This window comes from Sinohyriopsis cumingii, chromosome 19 (assembly GCF_028554795.1).
Source record: "Sinohyriopsis cumingii isolate HCF-2022 chromosome 19, ASM2855479v2, whole genome shotgun sequence".
Classification (NCBI taxonomy): domain Eukaryota; kingdom Metazoa; phylum Mollusca; class Bivalvia; order Unionida; family Unionidae; genus Sinohyriopsis; species Sinohyriopsis cumingii.
The window spans coordinates 63,010,292-63,037,393 of NC_142979.1; the positions used below are offsets into that span (position 1 = coordinate 63,010,292).

Genomic DNA, 27,102 nt, shown 5'->3' on the forward strand with positions numbered 1-27,102 from the left:
TTGAAAGGAGAAATAGCTCCACAGAAGTATCCACTGAAATATCCACGGATGTATCCACGTACCTACTTATCCAAGTATCTACAGACTTACGTATCCACCTATCTACATAAAATTTTAGGGCTGAAAAAAGGCAAGACAGTAGGGAGATCGGAAAAGGGAATAAGCAGGTTATGAATTTGTACATGGCAATGAATTCGATCGTTCATTTGATTATATGATGAACTAATTCCATCATTTAAAACAGATCAGCTATTTATATAAAAATATTTGTGTTTGAAATTCGGTGAAAGATTTATTCCAAAAGGAAGTATATTTTCCTAAGATTATAATATTATCCCAGTTGTTTAGTAATTGATAAAATTTTTGTTTTTCCATCTATGGGGGCTCATGTCATTCTGTTCTATACATCTGCTCAGATCTCTATTTATTCCATCTATAATTTCACAGTTTATTTTAAAATTTACTTGATCTGGGCAACAACAATACTGAGAGCAATCACCCTCTAGATAACGATAGCCAAATAAAGCGGACACCTTGTAAGAAGGTACAACTTCACAACACCGCCATCAGTAGAACTATACAAGTGAAATCCATAATTCCATCTCACTATATGAATGAAAGTCAATAACACACATCTCCTGCTTGTATATATTTTTTTTAAATAGAAATTCTGTACTTTGATCACCCTTGGTGAAAAATCATAACTTATTCTAAGTTATGCAAATCCTATATTAGTTGATACCCTTGGTAATACTTGAAACATGGTTCATTTATGTGCTTAAATTCTAAACATTGATCATGCATGTTGATAGAGTCATATTTCATTTTTGTTTATAAGTTCCAAATGTTGACTTTTGTTTAATTACTTATTAAGGTTGCATGCTGCATTATTTCCATTTAGAAACGATGTCATTTCCTTATTAGTAAATAACTCTGTGTGCTTCACATTGTTGGACATTACGTTACTGTGTACGATTCATTGTTCAATTGCATTATAAATAAACATATTGTTCATGAAATTGCTGTTACTGTCTTTGCTAAAGCTGATCCCAGACCTGTTACATTGGGTGATCATATGGTCTAGAGTGCTCATCTTCACATATCAGTGAAATATCATATTCACGTAGGGTTCAAGTTTTGGGTTCGGTCAATTATGTGAGAAAGCTTATTAGTAGCTTCCCTGGGAAGGTGGTTCTTCCCTTGGGTTATCTAGTGGGTTCCTCCTCCACCAGTTATACTGGCCACCATGCACAATCTATCATTGACTAAAACACTGTGTTCAGATGATCATAAGAACAGAGCATAAGTCTTTTAATGAGAAGCTCATAGCAAGGTTTTAAAGTTGGCTATGATGACAATGGATGTATTTAACAAGAAGAAAGAATCACTAACAAAGAAAATTAACAAAGATTTTGAAAAGAAGATTATCAAAACCTTGATAAAGAGTGAAGCATTGTATGGATCTGAAACATGGATTATTATTATGGAGGAATGAAGGTTTCAAGATGTGGATTTGGAGATGCATGAACAAAGTCAGCTGGAGTGACAGAAAAACCAATGATGAGGCATCAAGTTTTGTAGTTAAAATGAGAAGATTGATGCAAGTAAATTTGGAAAGGAAGACAAAATTGATACATGGATATGACATTATCGTGAGAGGTGAAAACCTATTATAAGTAATGGGAAAGAGACCATGAGGAGATCAAAGAATTATGCATCCAGATGACCTCCAAGATAGAGAGTCATATGAGGTGAATAACAAGTGCAAAGTGATGACAAGAGAAGAATAGAAAAGATGGATGCTTGAAACCTATATTATTATAAAAACCAATGAATGAATGAACAATGGTAGCTCTGTTGTAGATCCAATTAGCATCAGTTTCATATAACAACCTACCATAAGAAATCTTTAAGCGAAATCACCATGTAGATACCACCATTGAGCAGTAGCAATGATAGGCTTTTAAAGACAGCCATAATAGTGCCATACTGAACATCAGCTGAGGACCATTACCATTTAGGGCCAACTAGACGTTATGAAAAGTCTTCTTTCATAGACCACAAACATAGGATCACATTTTTGGTATAAAATAAAATAGGCTGTCCATTGCATATCACCGATCAACATCACATTAATTAACAGAAAAATGACAGAGTTTCTCAGTTCGGTGGTGGTGGTGGTGTAAACTACATGGCTCATAATGTTATGAAACATCCATATTATATCATCTTAATGGAACCCAATGATGTTTAGGACCAATATCATTCAACATTCAGTATTGTTAAGATGATTTAACATATACAACTTCTTTTGCATGTAATGGCAGCATTGGCGCTTTAGGCTCAAAATCCAGCTTTCCAGACATGGCTTTCTGATTGCTGATATAAATGTTACTAAGAATCAATAAAATATGTAAAAAGAATCACATTTAAGGGAATGTGGGTAATAATCATTGTCATTGCTATATTTTCAATAATTAAATTCCAATATTACTGTGTATATTCTCTTATAAGTCTGATCCAACTGTAAACATTGTAGACTTTCATCAGCTATCACATAATGTGCCAGCAGATCACGATCTATGCTGCTTTAAGACTGATTACTCATTTCAAAGTGCACAGACCCAGATCTTCTGGTTCATTCTGCTATATCTGAATTTTAATCAAATTCAGTAAAAAAAATGGCATGCAGTATGGTACTAAGATCATAAAGTCAGATTCAGGATCACCTTATTAATAGATGTGGATGTCTTTTCTTAAACTCATCCAAGACCTTGATATAAGCCTATGTTTTCCAATTGTAATAAAAATAATATCAGAATTATGACCTCTAGAGTGGAAGCAAGCCCAACCAATCAGATTTACCTCATTATTATGCGTAAATCTCATTCATTTATTTAAATTTCCATGATCTTTATCATATAATCAGATTTTCCAAATTTTATCCAAACTGGATCAGAAACATGTCCTCCAGAGCAGTAACTAGCTCAGCCAATCAGATGCAAGATTACTTCATAAATATGCATGTATCTCACTCATTATGGAATCCTACCAAGAGCTTGATGACACTAGCCAACATTTCAAGTTTTATTAAAATCAGAACGGGAAAAATGTGGCTTCAAGACTGGTAACAAGTTCAGCCAATCAGACGCAATATTGATTTACTAATATTTGTGGATCTTGCTCATTACTGAAATGAGCCAATAACCTGAAAATACATGCTCATTCTCCAAGTCTGACTAAAACTGGATCAGAATTACAGCAACAAGATCAGACATCATCAATATGGGTGGATCCGACTATGCCCTAAACTGTCCAAGATCTTGATGATATAATCAAATACTTCAAGTCTGCTCCAGATCAGATACAAAATATTTCTTCTAGTAAGGGTAACTAGCTCGACAGCCAATCAGCTGCAAGACTATCTCATTAATAGTGGACCCCAGATGGCCAAATGGTCTAAACTGCTCACCTTTACTGATCACTACTAATTCACCTCTGTCTGCATTGGTTTGAGTCTCAGGTTTGGCCAATGTGGGTGTCTAAGAAAGCGTCTCAGAAGCTTCCCATTGAGTCTGTGCATTTTACCTGGGTTCTTCCTCCAACAGCCATACTGGCCACCATGTACAAGACTATCAAGCATTAAAAAATGGTGTTAAACTCAACACAACAGCAACAACCTAATTAATATGCATGGATCTTGCTTAGGAATGAACCTAATCAAGATGCTGATTATCCAAGTCATAGTTTGATAAAACCTGATCAGTAAAAAAGCTCACAGAGAGGTCACAAGCTCAGCCAAAACAAGACAAGATCACCTCATTAATATGCACACACCTCACTCATCATACTTAGCAAACATAACTGATTTTACGAGTTCTACCTCCATGATACTGATAGGAAATTTACTTATTTTCTGAAAAACTGTGCATATTACAATTGTTATGTCTTGAATTCACAAACAGATGAGACGAAACTACAAGTTGGTGAAATCTGACCTGGTACTGATCATTCGCACTGTTAGTCACAAGACTTCACAAATCTCACAACCTGCATGTCCATGGCATCAGGGGTCCAATAGTCGCAAGTATCAACAATAAATCCCTTTCCTATGTTGCTGTACAAAAATTTGAAAATATTAAATGAAAGTCACATACTGTTTAAAACGAACAAAAAGATGCATCATTCTCAACATATTTATTCTGAGAACAATGATCAGAAACCTGTCCCTATCACAGCAACTTGGAGAAAGTCAGATTCATCAAGAACAGAGCACATCAGTGAAAGTTTTGTTGCATCACATGACTACCATGCTGATATGTGTTCTCTGCCTGATGAATCTGGCTTTACAGCAATGAATTCCAACTTTCTGACAGGCAACTGACTCTGACCCTACACCACAAAATAAATTTCCAAATATAAAAAATGGAATAAGACAGGTCAGACAAAACTCATATTAATGGTTTACAAACAATAGCCCTAGGAAGCTTATTTTCATCCCCTATTCCTCAAAGGTTGCAACCAAAAACTGTCTATTGATCTCGATGAGTCTGAACAGCTTAAACCATCAATTGTTTAAAGGGTGATCACCTGTTTTCATGCCTAATCATATAATCTGCTCTAACAAAAAGTTAGTCATGTTTCACAATTACAGGTAAGCTGCCAATTACTAATTTTATTTCAGAGCTGTTTCTACTGATAATGAGTTAATTGTGTTTGCATGAGAGAGGGAGAGATAAATGAGCACATGTACACAGTTGTAGTTTTTTTCTACATAACTCAACTAAATACATGTACCTTGGTAGCATACTAATACTGCTAATAATAACATGTGAAATAATAATGATAATACTAGTACTAATAATGATAATGCTATTTGGTTCATAGTGCATAAATTGGTCATAAATCAAATTTGAGAGCTGAACCTGCCTCAGAGGTCTCCTATCTACAAAAGCCACATTTGCCTTTTCCCATGGGTGGCTGCAATAGACAGGCTGTACTCCCAAAATCCAGCAGTGAATATTATTGCTGTTGTTTGCTCTCCATCACTGACAACCCCAGTAACCAGATGACACAAATGGCTCCTAATGCATTCAACATGGAACAAGCAGCTATATGGATCCCAGCAAACCAGAATCTCACACTCCTATCCAACTGCAGTCAACATAAATGAACTCACAGTGACTTGATGGTACAGGCAGTCCAAATGCAGTCAACATAAAAGAAACAGCTATAAAAACACCAGCAATCCAGAATGATGCAAGAAGCTCCAAATACAGGCAGCATGAATGAAACAACAGTAAAGACTCCAGCAACTGGAATTGCACAGTCAAGTCCAATTGCAGCTGACATGGAAGAAAGGTACTGTGCAACCTGTCAATTAGCAGGCAAGTAAAAACTGCAAATTCTGTACAACATTAAACAAGAGCAATTGTATAGCACAATGAATCCGCAGGTCTTGTAAGACATTACACTTTCTCTCAGTCTGTTGCAGATGGTGGTAAACTGGCACACTGTAAGAAAAATGAAATAAATTTAGAGTCAACAAATTAATAAAGCACATGGCATGAGTTAAATGCAACAACTTAACATAAGCCAATAAAATGTGCAATATAGGTCACAGTGACATTTTAGTATGGGTGTGGTACTCAAATGTATAAAATTTAATGAGTACAGAAAAGACAGTAACATTTGAAACTGAAGCAAAGCCAGTGAAATGTAAAGCATGTGTTACAGTGACCTACTTTTAAGATGATGGTGTGGTTCTTATCTAGATCAACCCTCACACCAGGTTTCATGATTTCCAGTATAACAGTATTATAGAGTAGACAAAAAAAAACAACAAACTTGTCATGAGATAAAAGCAATACTGTAAGCCAGTAAAATGCTAAATGTAGGTCCAAATAATCTTTGTTTGTATGGTGTGGTATTAATAGGGATGTATAAAATACACCTAGTTTGATGATTCTGGCATAAACTGTGCTTGAAACTGAAACTAAGGCACTCTAGCAGGATATATGGATCAGAGTGACCTATTTCTATGATGAGTGTAGTACTCAGCAAGATACATCACCTCAAAAAATTCCACAAAGCTTAGCATAACAATATGTATAAATTTTAAAGGCGCTCAAACATTAGGTCTTCAGCTAAATCCCCAAACATAACCCAAGCCTGTATAATGTGTAATGTAGGTGTCACATTTTGAATTAACAGTATTGTACTAATATCAATGCACATACCTATCGAGCTTGACGATTCCAGCATAAAGTCAGTGAATCATGCAATATAGGTCACACTGACCTACTTCTAAGATGACATTGTATTACTCACGATGCATCGCCGTGCCAATTTCATATATATATATATATATATATATATATATATATATATATATATATATATATAATATATATAGCAGGTATAGGGCTCTAAATTAATGTCAATCCACTATTCCATGGTTCATGATTTCGCTGACATCACCATCACTAACCTATTGGAAAAGTGAAAATTACTGCCAATCACCATCATAACAAGTCATGAGTCAACACTGCCTTAGTGGTTAACTGATCTTTTTATTGTCTGAACTTAGTACATAACAACATCATGTACCTGATGTGCAATAAATGCATGTGGTGTGAATGGACAGGTTCTAAAGCACTAATGCACTCATCAAGCACATTATTACGGTTGTTGTCAAAATAGTCTTCATGCATATACAACTAGCCTAGAGTACTGCCTTCAGCAAACACTTCGTTACTGATGATAAAGACTTGTGTAGGTTTCAGGCTAGTACTAACCAATCAGATCCATAAACAATCCAAAATTTTATCAAGCAATGAGTTTTAATATTATTATCCTTGTAGACAAACATTCCATGCACTTTTCAGTGACAATTGTAAACATGTGAAAGTATTTGTAATATGTACTGTTACCACTAAAATGGCAGAAATCAGACAAGAGGGATCACAACTGCAAATATAAGAATGGGAAAAGAAAGCACTTGGAAAATTAACATAAATGGCTGAAGCATGACCCAGGAGAGACTGTGATGTTGTGCATTTTCTCAGCAGACTATTCACAGAAATATAAGTTGCAGGACATTTCATTTGTGAGTTTTGTTGGTGAAGGAGTTACAGTCTTTCGAGTTAATGTTAATGAATAATAAATGTCAAATTAGAAACTGAACTGGCTTCTGTTTGATTTTAGCAGAATCACTGAAATTTAGCCAGGATCAGTAAAAGTTCTATTTTTTATGGTGATCCTGTGATCTAGTTTCAAGCACAAATAATCCTATCTGGTCATAAGCTAAATAGAATAACTTACCCACAGTCAGTAATATATATATATATATATTATATATATATATATATATATATATATATATATATATTAGTGGTGAAATGATACACCTGTGCTGCATATTGATACGATTCATGATTCAGCCTACAATATGATACATATATGAACTTGATGGTCTTTATATCTTTGGAGGGTAGGTGGTGACATTCTGATCCTATTTCCAGAATGCAGACTACAGAAAGACATATAGTAATCATATATTTATATCCAATTATCAGTGATGATACAATAACAATACTTTTAAACAGACTACCTGTTGGTGACTGAGTTTTATCCAACGTTTTAGGCCATTTAATAGTGGCTCCATTTAACTCTATTTGTTCTGTACAACATGAATGACTTGAAAACATCTTATTATCAATTTCATGTCTCACTTACACGTGGAAGGCATTATGATATTATCTTCAAAACAGAAGAAATAATGCAATTTCCTCGTGCAAAGAAAATATCATCTAGAACAAATTCGGGCATGGTAATAAGGTTGAATACCAACAAAATCTATCACATTGTACTTCTGCAGATGCAAAAGACTGCTGCAGCCACATGTACTTGTACTTGTTAGTGAAAAAGTTAAACTACCAACTACAGAGCACAGTCCTATTCTACAACTTTAAGCTGATAAACTTGAGCAGTTTGAAATCTGCTCCATAACTCATTCTATGCTAATTTCATTTACTCCATCAGTACCTTCATTCACTGGTTAAATATCTCTGCATAAAAAAGAGAAATTCCAAATTTGTTCCCCATGAACAATTTAAGGAGTGATGATGACAGAATTTTATCTTAAGGGAGACCTCCCTCTTTATCAAAGATATAAGGAGAAAGAGGAAGAAATTGTCATAGGACAATATTTATGTCAATTTCAATATATGTCTCTCTTTCTTCCTGCTCCACTTTCTTAGAGCTCTACTGAAATCATCATCTTTGACAGATGTCACCTCTAGTTGTATTAACATTAATCTGTTAATTATTTCTGCCAGAGCACACTCGATTCTTTTTTTTTTATCAATATTGTTCTGTACTTCTTTCTGAAGGGGCATATACACAGCTAGCTTTGTCAGCTTGAATATGTTGGGAAAATGATCTTTGTGACTGTCATGAACAGTCTTCCAGAGCTCACAGATATTATCGTTTGGATACATCTGCTCCAAAATAGGATTTTTTACTAACAGAAACTTCCTTTGTTAAATCAGTAGTTTACTGACTACTATGCCAAATTTCTTTTCTGTTTCATAATTATAGGTTACTGCAGTTGTATGGGAAAATATGAACAAGTCTTTTGGATGGAATACTGCATGACCTTGGGAGTGCAGTATATCCTTCTAACAAAACGAGTTCATATTTTCCCATACAAATGCAGTATTCATCAATACACAAATCAACATTATTACTGCGCACAAAACTCCACCCAGATAAATTTAAACTTAGTTGTATGCTCGACATAACTTTCGAAACAAAATGGCATGTCTAGTTAAAATTGAAATTTGGAGACATATTGTGAATGAATGTGCATTGCAACAACTTTTCCATTTGATCTGGAAATGAATAGCTTTTGGTATTTTTCTCGATTCTAGGAAATTTCGTGATTATGGACTGGATTTGTATTTGATGATTCCACATGAAATACATGAGACTGACGAAGCTAGGGAGAAGCATGTTGACATCTGCAAATGTGTTTCTGTTTCTCTCATTGAATGTTTGAAATCATAATGTGGGAAAAATATGAAGTCTTTCAACTGGAATTATCAAAAAGACGCTATGGAAAGGAGGATGCAATTGCACTTATCATCAAAATTACAGCACAATTTTGAAATGTGTAATCCAGATTGAAAACCTACGACATGGCTCATGTAATTCAGATTTGCAGAATTAAGAAAAAACATTTTGAGGAAATTCAGGATGTAAAACTAAGTATATTTTATTTTGCCATTCTTATGACCAGCTAAAGAAAAGAGTATATGACTTATCACTTGTATGTTATTTGTAAGGACCTTATCTTGCGTCTGTTATATACTGTAGCTAGCCTAAATCCGTAACATTGTATCAAAGTGGAATGTGCCAAAGCAGCTGGTATGTTGCAGTCCACAAAACATCTGGTTTAGTTCATTCAGAAACAAATTTAAACAACCACAATGTAAAGAGCCTCTTATGCGAGTGTACATGATTTGTGTACAAATTAAAAGTGCTGGCGTCTGCGTCCATTGTTTGTTTACAACAGAAAATAGTTCCTTTATGCATGTGAATGCTATAAGTGCACGATTCTGACAATGTAAAGTTAATGGGGGGAAAAAGACCATATAATAAAGCTGTATATGGGTATTTAGTCCATCAATGCTTGTGCAAACAGAGGTATTAAAATAAAATATCTTTACTTCCCAATTTAATTTTTTTACCCATATTTGTTTAAATTTATCTTGACCCTGATATGGATACATGTATATGGTTTTGTAGCATATGATCTGCAAAAGTGATCAATAAAAAATAAAAAGAAATTGCATTATACCTTTAAATTGTCTGCATTTTAATTAGGCTCAGTATTCTGCCCTTTGTAAATTTAATTTTGAAATACCATTGAAAGAGTCATGGCATCTATTTTTTTTGTCCATCCTGTATGTACCGCTGACTCATACTGAACACCATTTTGGACTCAAAATCACTCACTTTTATCTCAATTAACACTTTCCCAGCTCCAATAATATGATATATTTCATAACTTTACAAATTATTGTTATCATCACATAATCAGCAAGTATTTGATGAATGAAATCGTAATGAACCACACTGGGAAGCAGACATTTTGGGCTTACTAAGTAGCCAATACTTTAAACACACATTTGTAAAACTTTCTTTAAGAATGGTTTCAAACTATGCCATAATGCTTATTCCTGGACACACTGTGCTAATAAAATTTAGTTTCACAACCATTCATGTCATGCTTGAAGAACCCAGATGTGGAACAGTTGCTACTGGAAAAACATGCTGTAATAAGAACATTAAATAAAAATTGCATTCTTCGCCAAGCACATTTTCATATGTGGGACTTCCAACGAATTTGTGGGAGTTCTCATATATCACTGTTCTTCAAGCATATGAATTCGTACAAATTACGCACGATTCATGCAACAGCACACCCTGAGAGCATCTCAGCGTAAGTACTTGACATATCTAATGACTTTCCCCACAAAGACTCTGCTGCTCTGCCAACACTTCTTGTTTGTCAAGCAGAGAATAAGCTACACTGATTTCTGATTGGTGGTTATTGTTTAACCTGGATTGTAACAAGCAATAACCACAAATGAGAATTCAATGTAACATATCTCACTGTGCAACAAACCGGAAGCGTAACTTTCAAATTGACCAAAGGAGTCAAGATACAATTCAAAGCAGAAACTTTGCATGAAAGTAGTTATTAAACTGATGAGTAAAGTACTTCATTATACATGTGGAACACATTTGGAATGTATGCTGAACATGCCTCTTGATTAAAATCCTTAGCATGGAATAGGAGAGGAGGGGCCAGATTACGAACTGTGTCACTTTGTGTTAACTTGTAGATGGCAAATGGGTATTCTCGAATAGTCTTTTTTGTTTTTACTAATAAACATGAGTGACTGCAAATGCTGTTTCAGATGGGTTATAATTTTAAAGAATAACAAGGCAACTAATAATGATATATATATGTGGTGCTAAAACCTTTCTGGTCAAGTGCTAAATGCTAAACTTAACAAAGCCAGTAAATTAACAAATGCTGGTCACAGTGACATTCTTTCATGGTAAGTGTATGGTACTAACAGAGTTGCATACAATCTACCTTGATGATTCCAGCATGAACAGAGATTAACAAACTGACTTAGAACATAAATTTTGACATGTCACTGAACCATAAAATGCAGGTCAAAGTGACCTACATTTGTGGTGGAAGTATAGTACTCTGCAAGATACATCCTATTACCAACTCTCTCTAATCTAGGTATAATAGTAATATAGGATGCAAAAAAAAAATAATAGCTGGACATGACTTAAACACAAAAACATAAACTTTGCTTATGAAGAGAGACCTTTCTTTGTGGTAAGCATGTGATACTGACAGAGATAAATAAAATCATATAGTTTGAAAACTCTTTCATAAATAGAGCCTGAAAAATTTAATCAAAGTGGGTGATGAATGAAATACATGTCACAGTGAACTGGACTTGTAATAAAGGTATAATACTCATCAAAATGCATCTCTTCACCAAGTTTCACGATTTCAGGCATACAATAAGTATACAGAGTGTAAACAAATTTGAACCAGAAGCAAAATATTCAGCCCCCTTAACTACCTCTCCCTGGGGTACGTGCTATGAAACCCACTCAAAACTGTTGCTTTTCCAATGCAGACACTGGTGCCGACACAGACACTGACACTGCATGTAGTACAACAGCTCACCTCTACTTCACATAAGTGAACTAAAAATGGAAACAAGCATTTTTTTTAAACGTAATTTTATTTGCTTACATCAGCACTGAGTATCTGAAATATTAAATAAGAAATGCAGTATGTATACAATTGTATGATGGAAGGTGTGTTTGATACTGGTTACAGTCTTTCAATGTATATACACACACACACACATAAAGGATCACATTCTTGGCATAAAATGAACAAGTCAATTATCAACCAGTATTGTCCCCTGGATATCTCCAAGCTCCAAATTAAACTGTCATAATGAACCTTAACAGCTTTGTCATAATGCACCCATCTGGAATAGTTTCGTGTGCATGTGAAGTATACATCATTTAACCTAAAGTTAACAGAAAAATATTTAAAATGACACAGAATCAACTATTCTCCATGTATGGACATTTTGCCCTTCAAGTTTGATACAACTGCACTACAAGGAAACCTGTCTATAAACAACATTCAAATTAATAAAAATTATGCATTTTATGGACATGTGCCTTTAAAAGAGAAGTTGAAATTCATAAAATCTTTAACATGTGCCATTGTAAATGTTAGCCTTTCTGTTGACCTTTTATATAAAGGTGTTCTGAAATGTTCTTGTTGTTGTTGTGGGTTTAATACTATTGTTCAGCACAAGATAAGCCATACATGGTGGTCAGTAAAGCTGGTAGAGAGATAACCTGGGAAAATTACACGAAGAACCTCCGACCCATGGGAAGCTACTGTCAAACTTCTGCACATACCCGCATGGCTGAGCCTGAGACTCAAACCCATCAGCAAAGGCAAGTGCTTTAGACCATTCAGCACCTGGGGTCCCATCCTCAATGGAAGTTCTACTGAAGTATATATTATATGTTGAAAAACTCTTATTTTTTAAATTTCTATTTATATTAAACGAGGGACTTTGGTATAAAAAAATTAAATACAGAACTACAGTTTACAGACATTCTGAATGCTTTGTTTCTAAAGCTGCCAATTCCCTTTCTGTTGTTACAGTCTTTGATAAGGGCGTAGTGGACTTAAACCATATCATTCCAGAAGGAACTCTTGTATATACTAAATGTATGTTCTTACAAAGCCACACATATCTCAGGAAATATCTAGCTAACAAAAGTCAAACACTCAATGAGAAAAATTCGTACAGGATGAATAACTGTTTCAGAAGCTGAATCTTCCAATTAAGAAACACACTCCCATTTTGCTCATCCCACATCATATTTAACTAGAAAAGACATAAAAACACAAAGAAAATAAAAACTTTAACATTGTACTTAACTTTCAGGTTAATCTATGGTGTGAAACTATGAATAGAAGGACAGATGGTCAAGTTCACAGACCCCAAAGTGATCACAGTGTCAAGCTTCCACCAGTTTAAAAGTCCAATCAACAAAAACCAATAGGTCTTCAAAACATTTTGTCTGGCATCTCTTATGTTATGTGTTTAGGCTCAAACAGACAGTAACACAAGAAAGAGTGAAAACAACAAGCTTTGAGAAAATATAACAAATAATTTATTTCCCTGGAAAAATACTGTAAAAATGAAAAAAAAATATCAAATTGCAGTTTTATAATTCAAATCCAAAAATAATCCAAGAATAATATTTCTGAAGTCATAATACCGAAATGTTCTAACGATTCCAAGTTCGAGCCCCAATAAAAATCTGAAATCCCAAATAAAATGTTTAAGGAAATGTCCTTCTTCAAGAATTCTGTATGAATACAATAATATTTCCAGAGAAACGAATTAATCTTTTAGAGTCCAAATAATCTGAAGAAACTTAACAAATAACTCAAAAACTCAAATATTCAATACTGGTCACAACAAAAGAAAATAACTTGACATCACGTGTTTAAAAGCCTGGACTCTCTCATCTCTCTCTCTAAACATCACTATTAATACTAAGTATTTCGCAATTTTTGGAAATGTCTGATTGAAAAATAGAGGATCATGTGATCATGTTTACATAAATATAAAAATCATGTAGCCCCTGTATGTCCTTGATAAGAACCAATCCTGTTACTCCAAGAAAAAGTTGTTAACTTGACCCTCAATCAAGGCCAGGAACTAAGCCAAAAATAGAAACAGTTTTTCTATTATTAGGTATCTAAGGAAAAACTCAGGTCAAAATTAATTTTCTGGAAAATATCAAATGCCTAGTAAACAAAATTAAATTACATTGACATGTAAAGAAAATAAAAAGACTCCAAAACCCACAAACAATCAAATCGAACAAACACAAATTAAATCAAATATATGTAACACCTCATAATTGTGGTATCAACTTTTTGCATATGATTTAAAAACACTTGAATAAATCCAAACATTACTGATGCCATGACTGCTCAAGAATTTGCATATTCAGTATGTGTAGCCATCTGCTTAAAAAGGAAAGACAAAAACTTGTGTCAGTAGTGATGGGTGCCATGCAGAGGGTTGATGATTTTGTTGTATTTTTAATTCAGAATTAGTCTTCATCAGTTTTAATCTAGCTTTAAACTATATAAAATGCATTAAAAATAGCAGGAACTTCAAATTATTGCCCTGTCAGTTCTCACAAACAAATTTTCTGGCAACCAAAGTCAATGGAGATTTAAGGACTTCATTTTGTCTTTCTCAAGACAAAATTTGAAGGAAAAATTTGACCAGGTAAACTTTTCTAACCTTATCTTCAATGTCTGATACACATTTTTGCTTTTGAAAATCAGGCATTAATTCTGTATAGTATCACATTCAGACCCTGTGGAAATCATGCTAATCTAGATATTTACAGTACTTGGAACATGCTGAATTCTTAAATAAAACTAATAAATGCCAACATAAATATCTCTGGATTCAACTTAAGATAAAATATAATCTCATTGGTCAAATGTCTATTTTCACTTTCAATTTAGAAGTTAACCTCCATGCAACTACAAAACTGACAAATTTGGTTAAAATAAAGACAAAAATGGGATCTACGCTCTTAAAAGAGAAAACAAAGTCAGGAGGACAAGCAACTGGAGGGCTATAGCTCTTCTAAACAAGACTAAGACCAGAAAAGATACATATAAAATGTTCAAACCAAATGGTCAAAGAATATGTTGATAAGTTGATGACCTACACCTGTCCAAAGCACCATCCAATACAAAGATATGAAGTTGATTGCAAAGGGCCATAACCCTATCAATCCAAAATGGAGTTCAAAAAACATAACCCATTAATGGCACATCAAGAAGTGTAAGATAATGTACACACCAAACTGCTTAAAAATATGTTGAATGGTTCCTCAGCTAGGTTGGTCACAAGGCTCTGCTGTAGTGAAGATGCAAGATAAAAAAGGTTCAACATCTATGCCAATATAAGACTTGATTCATCCTACCAAACAGCATTAAATTATGTGTAATGGCTGCAGCACTATGCTAACCATAAGCAACATCTTAAGTGAAGATCTGATTTGTCAAGGGGCACAACTTTACTGTAAGTGGAGTTGAAGAGACAAAACAAATGAGTAACACATATTGAGCTGTGAGATGATGTCCACACCAGAATGCAGCAGAATATGCTGAATGGTTCATGAAATGTGCCTTAGAGGAACTGTAATATTGGTGGAAGCTGGCAATATCTGTTAAAATTGGACCTGAAAAGATGGAACTTTTAAGAGGCACAGCTATATGTAACAGGCAATTCACCTAATATATGGCACCTAATTATGTGCGAGGGCTGCAGAGCTATGGTGGTTACAAGAAGTGGGAATGGATGGACAGATTATTGAGTGAAAAAGTGTAGGGTTACATTTTTGCTTGTTAGCACTGACCTTTGAGGTAAGGACCAGACTATGGTACATTATTCTATCTTGTCATGGTATATAACTGGCCAAAGTTTTATTCAAATCTCTCCAAGGCATGCAAAGTTATGGAATGGATGGAGAGATGGAAAACAATGCAGAATGACTTTGCTGATTTTAATTAACACTTGCTCAAAAACGGTTGGCTAACTAACCTCACTTCCTGCACTTTCATCATTCATCTTGTCATCTGTTGTATCAGCTGTATCCTTTGCTCCGATGCTGAAAGTCCCATCCTCATTCTCCATTTGGCTTTCCTCTTTTTCAGCCTCACAAATATTGCTCTCATCCATAACCACTTCATCTTCTGCTGTGTCCTCTTCACCACTGATCATTTCGACATATGTTTTCCCATGTTTTTCTGTGTAATATATATATATATATATATATATATATATATATATATATAATCATTAGATATATTTTGCATCTGTTATATCGGTTCAAATTTTGATGGCAGCTTCTCATAAAAAGTCATTTTCAAGATTTCTCTATTTGCAACAACTGCATCCATACCTGACATCGGACATGTACCCAATTATCCACCACCCTGAACCCTGCTTGAATGAGTGGTTCATGTTGAAATCAACAATGACACTGGCAGTTTGTATGCAGTTACAAAACAAAATGGAAAAGGAACTTACAATAGACAAAAAAAATAGGCAAAATTGCAGAATATGATTGGAGTGTGAGAAAATACCAATTTTTCCTGGTGACGGCAAAGTTTCAGGACAATTCAGATTCACAAAGATACGGAACTAGTCTCCATCTCCCTCCCTCACAGACACACACACACATATGCACACATAATACCCTGCAAGCAGGCACAATGTTCTCCTTCACTAGCTGATGTCTAACAAATGGATTTTAAGCAAGTATTACACTGAAGTAAAGCTGAATAGAAAACATTGTCACAACTGCATCAATCATTAGCCACTTGTATACAATACAAAATTATATGCTGATAAAAGCTCAAATCTCAGAAAACTTAAGTGATACAACATTCATCTTTGTAAACGAATTTATGACCAAATCTGACTGTCTTCCTTTCATTACAAAGGAAACTTGTGATACAGAATTTAACTTTGTTTATAATTCAAAAACATCCACTGTGACGTAGACTGGTTAACTGTCATTCATTGGTCAATGTAACTACAATAATGAATAATGCTGTTGTTGTATTAGGTCCTGGCACCAGGCTACTATTATGACATAGTGCTCTAGGCTTGACCCAACCTTTTCATAGCTGACCAATGAGAACATATTTACACACATTTAATCAAAGCAACAGACATGGAAATACCTAGTCATAGAATCATTCCTGCACCACAATTCAGTGTCAAAAGTGTATGTGAGAAAGCCTGCCAGTAGCTTCTCATGGGTCGGTGGTTCTTCCTGGAATTTTCCAGGGTTCTTCCTCCACCAATTATACTGGCCGCCATGTATAGCCTATCTTGTGCTGAAAAAATGGTGTTAAACCCTACAACAACAACAACAGTGTCAAAAATGTGATGATGGGATTTCTAAAGCGGAAAATTTTAGCCTTCACATTATAGCAAACCTCCTCAGCCAGTTATTTCAGCCACCACAGAAGTGATTTTATGGCACAAATAACCAGACACAAAAGTACTTTTGGACCCAACCCTGGTATATATTTTTTTAAACTGCTGTCCCTGTGTCCCATGTATGTTTAAATGGAACAACACTTAAGATCATCACTACACACACAGACACCCCCAACCCAGTAAAGTCTCTCTCTCTCTCTCTCTCTCTCTCTCTCTATATATATATATATAGTTAAAAGATGAGACATAGTCCACAACAACAAAAAACGTATCTTAAAAGATTTTTTCTATGGGTGAATAAAATACATATTTTTATAAAATACTTTCATACTCACCCAAGGATAAAGAAATCTGCAATCAAAATTCTGATGTAATTTTTTATATCTTAAGATTACCTTAAATGGGCAATTTTACCTCCATGTTCCTTTTTGTAGTGCTTCATGAGATCAAGAGACTTTACATATGTATTGTCACAGTCAGGACATTTGAACACCATAAGACCTTTTTCACTCTTCATTTCTACAAAAAGACAAGAACAGAACAAGTTTGAAATATTTTGTTGTACCAACTAGCTATTTTTGGATAAAAACATTTCATAGTCAATCCACCAGCTGCTTACTGAAATGTTCTTTAATATTTTGCATGTGATTTTAGAAACATCAAGAAAATTTATAAATTTAATCTTTCTATTTTTTTTCTTCAAATTATGAAAGTTATCTGTATTGCAATTTGATTAATAAAGTGTTGCTTTAGAAATATATACAGGTTTGTGAGGGTTAACCTATAAAAAAATGTTATTGTTTGTCATCAGTCAATAGTATCATGCACAAAATTGCAGAAAAATTAAATACAGCATTCCCCTATTATAACACCATACATTGGAAGGATGAAGCTAAAAGTGAGACAGCTTATCAAGAAATACATTAATCATATAACTTCATTATTATTTAAATAAACGAGATCCATTACCATCTCATGCTAGGAAATGTGTTGTTATAAAGACTGAGGGAGTGCTGTATCAAAATTTGAACTGCAAAACTGAAACCTCTCCAGACAGCACATAACAAAGTGTGTGTGTGTGTATGTGTTTGATTTGGATTTTCAACATAACTATTAAAATTTTCCAGTCATTTTGCTATGGTCTGCAGTGTGGCAGTTTAAAGTGATGTCTAGCACTGAGGCATCATGCTGCAAACATGTAGCCAGTCACATTATCCTGACACCAGGCATACCAGTCATAACACTAACTTCTTAATGCTGATTGCCAAGTGAGGCAGCTGCTAGTACTACTTTTATAAGTCTTTGGTATGACTCGGGTGGGATTTGAACCCATAACCTCTTGAATCAAAGGCAGATGCTCTAACCACTTAGGGCCACTGGAGCAGTCAGCAGAACAAAGACCCAGCCAAGTGAGTTGAGAGGTAACACAGGGTTTGCATGAAAATGCATGACCACACAGGAGGGAAGAGTTGATCCTGAGGGTTCAAAGCAAATGTTTGCATATATCAAAATTGTGTATGATTGATATCTTTGTGTGATCCATTACATTAAACCCTGTTTATATAAAGCATGCAAGGGATCATACAAGTTTGCTCCTTGTAGGCAGATGCACTTTATACTTATATACAGATGAAATTGATTAAAAAAGAAAAATGTTACTGAATGATGTCCTTATAAGGTTTCACTGTACTGAATACACCATTTACCATATTTACTACTTTAAGTTTAGTCCAAATGCAATCTGCACAGACACAGATCTCTGTTAGGAGCAATGAGTATAACAAACAACACAGACCTTGACTTGCCAGTGCATTATGGTACAGCAGATCTGGGCCTACATTGAAAATTTAAGCCCTTGAAAGAAGCAAATATGTTGTACATCATTTCTCTTGTTTCTGTCTAAAGGATCAGATTGCAAACCTCTCATCAAATCAAGGCAAGTGATTGAAATTTCAGAAAAAAGGGAAAACATGAGATAAGTGATTGAAATTTCAGAAAAAAGGGAAAACATGAGACAAGTGATTGAAATTTCAGAAAAAAGGGAAAACATGAGACAAGTGATTAAAATTCAGAAAAAAGGGAAAACATGAGACAAGTGATTGAAATTTCAGAAAAAAGGGAAAACATGAGACAAGTGATTGAAATTTCAGAAGAAAGGGAAAACATGAGACAAGTGAATTTAATTCAGCTACTTGTCCTGGACATGACGATAAAAGATGTGATCAGCCCTGTATATTAAAATTAATCATATGACATAATCTTACTGCAAAAAAATTTCTTCCTGATATTTCCATCACTAAAAAGGTAAAGGAGTTATTTTTGCATATCCTCTAACAGTGAGTGGTATAGTTGAAAGTGAATCCATATAATGCTGGCTTTACTGAGAAAATAATAGCAGGGAATGAAAAATACTGAATCTTCAATTTTTGGGTCCAGGATATTTTGTTTTAATTATATGCTGGTTACCAGCTAAGGCACCTTGGTCCAAATGATACTGTGAAATATCCTTCCAATATGTTTTCATTATAAATCATCATACATTGCAGGATTACTGAAAACAACACAACTTACAATTAAAAAGAAGAAACAACGTCCGTAATCTGACTTTCATAAATGAGTATTCACTTATTAAGAGTAAAATATAAGACCTGTGCCCATAAAAAGCATGTCACAACTGAAATTTTCTGGGTCCCAGACCATGGACTTGAGGATCTTTCAGTCCTTGATATGGTCAACAAAACATCAAATATATATGGCAAGCATAATTTTCTAATTCAACTCTGAGTTCTTAATGTTCTCCACCCACACCTTCTAACCCCATGTCTTAAAACTTCCACCCACCAACCCACTATTATGGATCGAATTTCATGACTGTTTTATGCATCTTCATCAGATCTTAATGTTCAGTACTTGTTTAGAGTAGAAGTTGATAGCTGGTTTGTTGATTATTGTTTAACAGCACAGCAGCACAAAATGACTTTAATGCCAAACCAAGTAGAGTATAATACCTCACACTGAGACACAATAAAGTAACTAACTTGGGCTGGCCTGGACAGGATTTGAACCCACAACCCACTGTTTGTGACTCAAGCATGTTAACCAGTGAGCCACTGAAGCTCTCAGGTAGACCTGAGTGCCATTAAAATGCATTGTCTTTCTATAAAGATAAAATATACTGGTGAAACGAGGAAAAGGGTTAATTAATGACGTCTTTATGTTATTTACCTGCATATGGTGTTCAGATGTGTGCATGTTACAGATGAGTAAATAACGTTTAAAATAAAAATGTTCAAAAGTGACTAATTGAACAATTTCAATTTTCTGGGTTGACTTACTCCTTTCATGTGATTTTCTGTGGACCAAGTAAGCTTCTTTACGACCAGTGTAGTTGCATATGTCACACTTATACCTGAAAAAGGAAGAAAAATAAATACAAGATGAATGCAGGTTAAATAATCCAGCTCTTATAGATGGCCGAATATCCAAAAATAAAATCACCGTATTCATCTCTCTAGGCTGGTATTTTAATTTCCAGAGTTGTCACAAAACTTCTGCCACCAAAAAAAAAATTACACGCTCTGTTATTTAGAGTTCCTATGCAACTTTATTCATTACCAATTTTTAAATATATTTGTAGACTCTTGATAATCCAAAGTCTGAGGGACTAGATAAAAACTTTGGATAATATGAGGGTTTGAATAACTAAAGGTCATGAAGGTACATCAACCCACAGAAATTTCTAGGAATCCAAGATAAGACCATTTCTTCCTTCCTTTCAACTATGAGTGTTGAAGCCATTTCTGATAATCTTCAGCGATAACAAGATTTTCATACAGCTATTATGGTGATTATGTTGGATGTCAGAATGGCAACATTTTCATTTAGGACCAGCCAGACACTGTATGAAGTTTCCTGGTGAAAACCCCATTTGATATGGCTTTCTGTTCGGAGAAGTAACAATAACAAGATTTTCAAAATGGCTGTCACTGTCACTATATTGGATACCAGACTGACACCATTTTCAATTAGTACCAACTAGCAATCATAAAAAGTTGGCTGGTGCAAACACCCATGTCAATATAAAATTCAGTTCAGGATGAGTAGTGTTAACACAATTTTAAAAGTTTGAGGCACACTATTTTCATTTAGGACCAAGTAGACCATAGGATAAATGTGTGAGTGTGGCAATCTTCCATGTAGTTTAGGAGGATTAGTGATTTCAACCTTGTGCTAATGGATAGACAGAGGACAGACAAGAGACAATCCCTTAAGTGTATCTAGTAATACGACCAGTACAGTTTTTAAAAAAATATACAAAATTTGGATGAAGTCCAAGAAACATTGGTAAAGATATGCTGTGGAAACCAAAGATATTAACTGAGGCCCTAATAACTTCAAGTAACGATGATAAAACAAAATTTAAAAAATTTCAAAGGATTCTAGACTATGCCCACACAATAAGAGGGGCAACTGTACACTAAGGGGCTTTAAAATAACGGACCACTATAGGTACATGGATAGGTTAAATAGGTAGTTGTGTGAAGCAAAAATAGGTAGATATGTAAAAAGATAGGTACAGCCGTCTTACAGTTTTACTCCATGATCTGCCAAGTTGATCTTTTTTTCCTTGTGATATCTATTTTGATGAATAGCCAAAGTCTTTTTAGAGGGGAACTGCTTGTGACAAACATCACAGTTCTCTGGAAGTTTATTCTCATGTCTTGCAATATGCAGCTGTAAAGTATGTAAACACCTTGTTAAACATCAATTATACATATTCACATCCATCAACCTTATTAAACATCAATAATTATACATATTCACATCCATCAACCTTATTAAACATCAATAATTATACATATTCACATCCATCAACCTTATTAAAAATCAATAACACATATTCACAGCAATCAACTTTATTAAACATCAATAACACATATTCACATCCATCAACCTTATTAAACATCAATAATTATACATATTCACATCCATCAACCTTATTAAACATCAATAATTATACATATTCACATCCATCAACCTTATTAAACATCAGTAACACACATTCACAGCCATCAACCTTATTAAACATCAATAACACACATTCACAGCAATCAACCTTATTAAACATCAATAATTATACATATTCACATCCATCAACCTTATTAAAAATCAATAACACATATTCACAGCAATCAACTTTATTAAACATCAATAACACATATTCACAGCAATCAACCTTGTTAAACATCAATTATATATATTCACAGCCATCAACCTTAATAAACATTAATAATGATACATTAACATCCATCAACCTTATTAAACATCAATAATACATATTCACAACCATCAACCTTGTTAAACATCAATAACATATATTAAAAGCATCTACCTCGTTGAACAGCAGTTATACACACTCACAACAATCAACCTCATAAAACATCAATTATACATTTTTACAACCATCAACCTCATCAAACATTGATTATACACATTCACATCCATCAATCTTATTAAACATCGATTATACATATTCACATATTAACATTATTAAACATCAATTATACATATTCACAACCATCAACCTCGTTAAACATTAATTATATATATTCACTGCCATCAACCTCATCAAACATTAATTATACAATAACATGTTCACAGATATCAACCTCGTCAAGCATCAATTATACATATTCACAGCCATCGTTCTCCATGCTTTGATGATAAGACCTAGTGGAACATATTAATATTTCCTACTTGAAATTTCTTCTACATGTATCTAGTTCATGTGAATGCTTTATACATTTAGGTGGTCTATAGACTTGGAACAATTGTATTTGACGTAAAACTCATACTATATATACATGCTTATTAAGTTGAATGAATCCAACTGTACATAACAAGGACTCTCAATTGCCATCACAAAACATGCCAGAAAATCAGGGTCTATGTTTTTGTTCTAAAGATTACTTCTAATAAACATCATAGACTCTAATCTGCCAGCAAAAAATGTGATGGCAGATCTGGTTCTATGCAGTATACAGTTGGACTTAAGTGGGTATTATGTATATGATTAACCACACAAATCTCTTTTAAGTCAAAACTAAAACTAAACAAGAATAATCTTTCATACTGTGTACATTTCTCAAGCTTAGTAAACCTTGCTGCTAAAACTGATCCAGAACTTATTTTATTGGAGCGGACTACTAGGCATGTCTCACCACCATTTAACTTTTTAGTTTTATAAGTCGAGTCTCAATGAGTCCATTTCAAGACTGACTTAGATATTAGGATGTAACTACATCAATGACAGTCCAATTTTTTATAACAAACTGGTCTTAAACAGTAAAAGCGTTGATGTTATCCATGGAATAAATGCATCTTATCCATGGAATAAATACATGTGCTTAAATGTAATTCATCACTAATTCCTATTCGAATATATTTATTTAACCATCCACGACATATTTTGAAAGGCACTATAGGGCAATACAATGTAATTTAAACTTCAAAATATGAGCTTTCTGAGATGCATGACATGAACCGGCAGCTTATAAGAACTGGTAGGACACCAAAATAGGAAACATATATACTCATTTACAGGTTGTGTCCAAATGCAAACTGCACAGACTAACATCATACACTGGCAGATCTGGGTCTGTGCAGTTTGCTAGGAGTAATCAGTAGAACAAACAGCAGATTCTGTTCTGCAGGTACACTATGCAATGATAGATCAGGATCTTTGATGTTTGTAGTTTTTCTCAACTTATAATAAGTGAGTACCGTATATACTTGTGTATAAGCCTGTTCACGTATAAGCTGCCCCCCCCCCAAACTGAACAGGTATAAACACTAAAAAGTGCATGACCCACATATAAGCCAACACACAACTCCAAGACATCACAAGATGCAAACGGCAAGTTCTAAATGCTTTTATTTCGGCAAACTTATATAAACAAAAAGTATAAGTATACTTATCTCAGGCTTGGCATGTATAATTATTAAAAAGAAATGCCATAAACTTGTTTTAAAAGTAATTTATTTAATTTTCTGTTTTCTTATTGTTTCTGCCTATTTAGATTTGTGTATAATTTGACTGAACAAAACAAGAATTGAGCAATTGTGAGTTGAGTTGCAGTAACACAACCTCCCTCTTTTGTTTAATTATTGTTTGTTTATGCATTATTGCAACTGGACATTTTATATCAGTACAACAGTAATAATGTTTATATTTTGCCTTGAAATTGTAAATACCTAACTCATTAAAATTTGATCCCAGCATGACAACAACAAACAACTATACATTTTGATTCAATGCTTGCAATTAGGATACTGAACGTATTTACATCACGACGCCACCACATGTACATTGTAGGTTTGAACATCCACTGAATGAAGTACATTCTGCTGAATGAAGTACATCCATTGGAGTCAAATCATGGGTACCACTGCACTAAACTTTAATGATATCTCCTTGAAGTTTCAGAAATAATCCTTCTATGCTAATACTGTAAAAGTTGAGCTGTAGTTTGCTTTTATATAAGCAACCTTACACCATAACTGTCAACTCTCACAGCGGGAGAAGAAAACAACAAAAAAAAACCTCCCGAATTTTGAGATTACTCCAGGCCTACCTCCTGATTTCATAACATCTCCTGATTTTTGCAGTGAACTCCCGATTATTACATTATGTCTTTTATTTTCATGTCTCCTAAAAGAGAAAAGTCCTACATAAAAAGATATATCACACGCATTCCTCAGAAGCTATGTTCTGTTGTATCACCAGTGAATATTGTCATGACAAAATAATTACTTTACTAGAAAGAATTTGCTTCTCCACTAAATAGGATGTTAAGTTTAAACATTTTTCACGTAAATTTAATTGTTGGCAATTAATTTCAATCCCAAGAATGATCACTGTGAAAGCTTTAGCTCCATATGCTGTGGCTCCATTCCCACCAAGGAAACTTACATGAGTGAACACCTGGCATTTTTATACCGTATACATGAACGTTAATTACCATCATTAAATTAAAACAAGGAATGAAAATACATACCATGCAGTATGTGTCCTCAAAAAACTAATTCAGAATACATGTGTTTTAGAGAGAACAATACTAAATGCCTTACAATTTGACAATAAGGTCGGATTTATGAGGGGAAAATAGTTGCCACATGGTACCATGAGGATGCCTATTTAGTTACCTTTAGTTCAACAAAACTGGAAGTCCTTTATTTGCCAATCAATTGATGTTGCTTGTGTAATGAGTAACTCGTGAACGCATGTTTCAATATAAATGGAGCAGCTTATTAAGGACTAGCTGATATGTTATCTGGAAGAATGCAATTTGATCGAAACAATTAATAAAGCAAAATCTGCATCTAATATATTTGGGAATAAATAAGGATTTAAGTGACACTATGCATGCTTTACACTGTGTAAGTACATTATAGTTCAGCCTGGTCTCCCAGGTAAACTCAACCAGCCAGCAAATTATGAAGTCTGTATTTACCTTTATTTAATTTTGTGTTGGAGAAAGCAGAAAAATATGCACATGCAAAATAAGAACAAAATCAATCATAGTACTTCATAACAGTTTAATAAGTGTTGGGTCACCAAAAATGATTTTTTTTACATGCATATGTCTTAGGACACAGAATTGTTTTTTTCATGTCCCAAGATTTACATCTTTTACAGTAGTCAATAAAAAGACTTAACCGTCAAGTTTAGACATTGGACTATGATAAGCCGACCCCCTCTTCTTCCAGCCCTTTCTTTGTCCTAAATTATTCGGCTTATATGCGAGTATATAAAGTACATATGATGCTTAATCTCATTACCTGATGCCCTTTCTTTGTGATAAAAGTTTCCTGGCAGTATTCACACTGAATGTATTTGTTCTTCTCGTGAACAAGCTGGTGCATTCGGAGACTGTATTTGTTGGCATACTTTTTCTTGCAGATCTCACACCAGCCAGGAGCACTGTGCTTTTTGTTCTTATGTACAGTCATCACACCCATACTGACTGCTTGGAAATTACAGTCCTAAAAATACATATATTTATTTAAAATGCCCACCCAAGTGAAACAGAAATTATACAATTTTGAACAGCAAAGTTCTAAGTTGAACATTGTTCAATTTTCTTAAAAATGGTAAAAACTAGAAATGGATAGGTAGAAAATTTGTTCAGCTTACCCAACTGGGTCGAATTTATCAGGTTAAGCTTCTCCACTGCCATTTGTCCGGTTTCAATACACCCTTTCTGTCATTCATAATACATTTTTTCTTGGCTTTTATTTTTATTACCAACACCCAGAAAGATGAAAAGGTGAGTAACCTGAGCTGGCCAATTAAAATTTTTATCTTAAAACACAGCCAGCTAGGTATTTCTGGGCAATGCAAATTTTAAACCTGGTTCAGGTGGCCAGACCAGTTACCTGTCAATCATATGTGAAAACACAACCTGAACTAGGTTTTCTTATTGTAAAGCCTTACGCCAAATTTGTTTCAATTTAATATGTACATGAAACAATCCAAAATTCATTATTTTTTCTGTCCTGTAAATTCTGGAAGAGAACTTTGTATTCTAAGGCATGGTAAATATTTGAACCCAAATATCAAATGAAAATGAAAATGATTTTTATATTTTTGAGTAACAAGAACCTTTATACATACACAGTGAAGATAACACTTTAGTTGAGTACATTGCAGTTTATCAGGCTAATTGTTGTTTATGTACAAACAGCTTCAAGATGACATTTCTATCTGTAACACTAGTTTTCACCATTCTGGCTGTCTAAAAAAAACGGGTGCTTCACCCTCCTCTCTTGCTGGCCCTCCCCTACTGCTCTTCAAGTGTACTGTATCTTTCCAAACACAACAAGTGTGTCATGAATAGCATATTATCTG

General features: G+C 34.2%; 1 protein-coding gene across 5 annotated transcripts in view; it reads right to left on the minus strand.

Annotated features, from left to right (window-relative positions):
• The window catches only part of LOC149775832 (uncharacterized), a 67,730-nt gene that overhangs the window by 8,296 nt on the left and 32,332 nt on the right, over positions 1-27,102 (minus strand). For 4 of the 5 annotated variants that reach the window (XM_089943946.1, XM_089943948.1, XM_089943945.1 and 1 more), the window contains 6 exons: positions 26,034-26,237; positions 21,781-21,926; positions 20,528-20,601; positions 17,607-17,711; positions 15,783-15,988; positions 4,183-5,513 (listed from right to left, as the gene is read on the minus strand). In XM_089943946.1, coding sequence (XP_089800072.1) covers positions 5,481-5,513; positions 15,783-15,988; positions 17,607-17,711; positions 20,528-20,601; positions 21,781-21,926; positions 26,034-26,237 — 768 coding nt within the window. In that variant the 3' untranslated portion in view covers positions 4,183-5,480. Of the gene's footprint in view, positions 1-4,182; positions 5,514-15,782; positions 15,989-17,606; positions 17,712-20,527; positions 20,602-21,780; positions 21,927-26,033; positions 26,238-27,102 lie in introns of those variants that run through there. The other variant, XR_016416561.1, reaches the window with a different exon arrangement.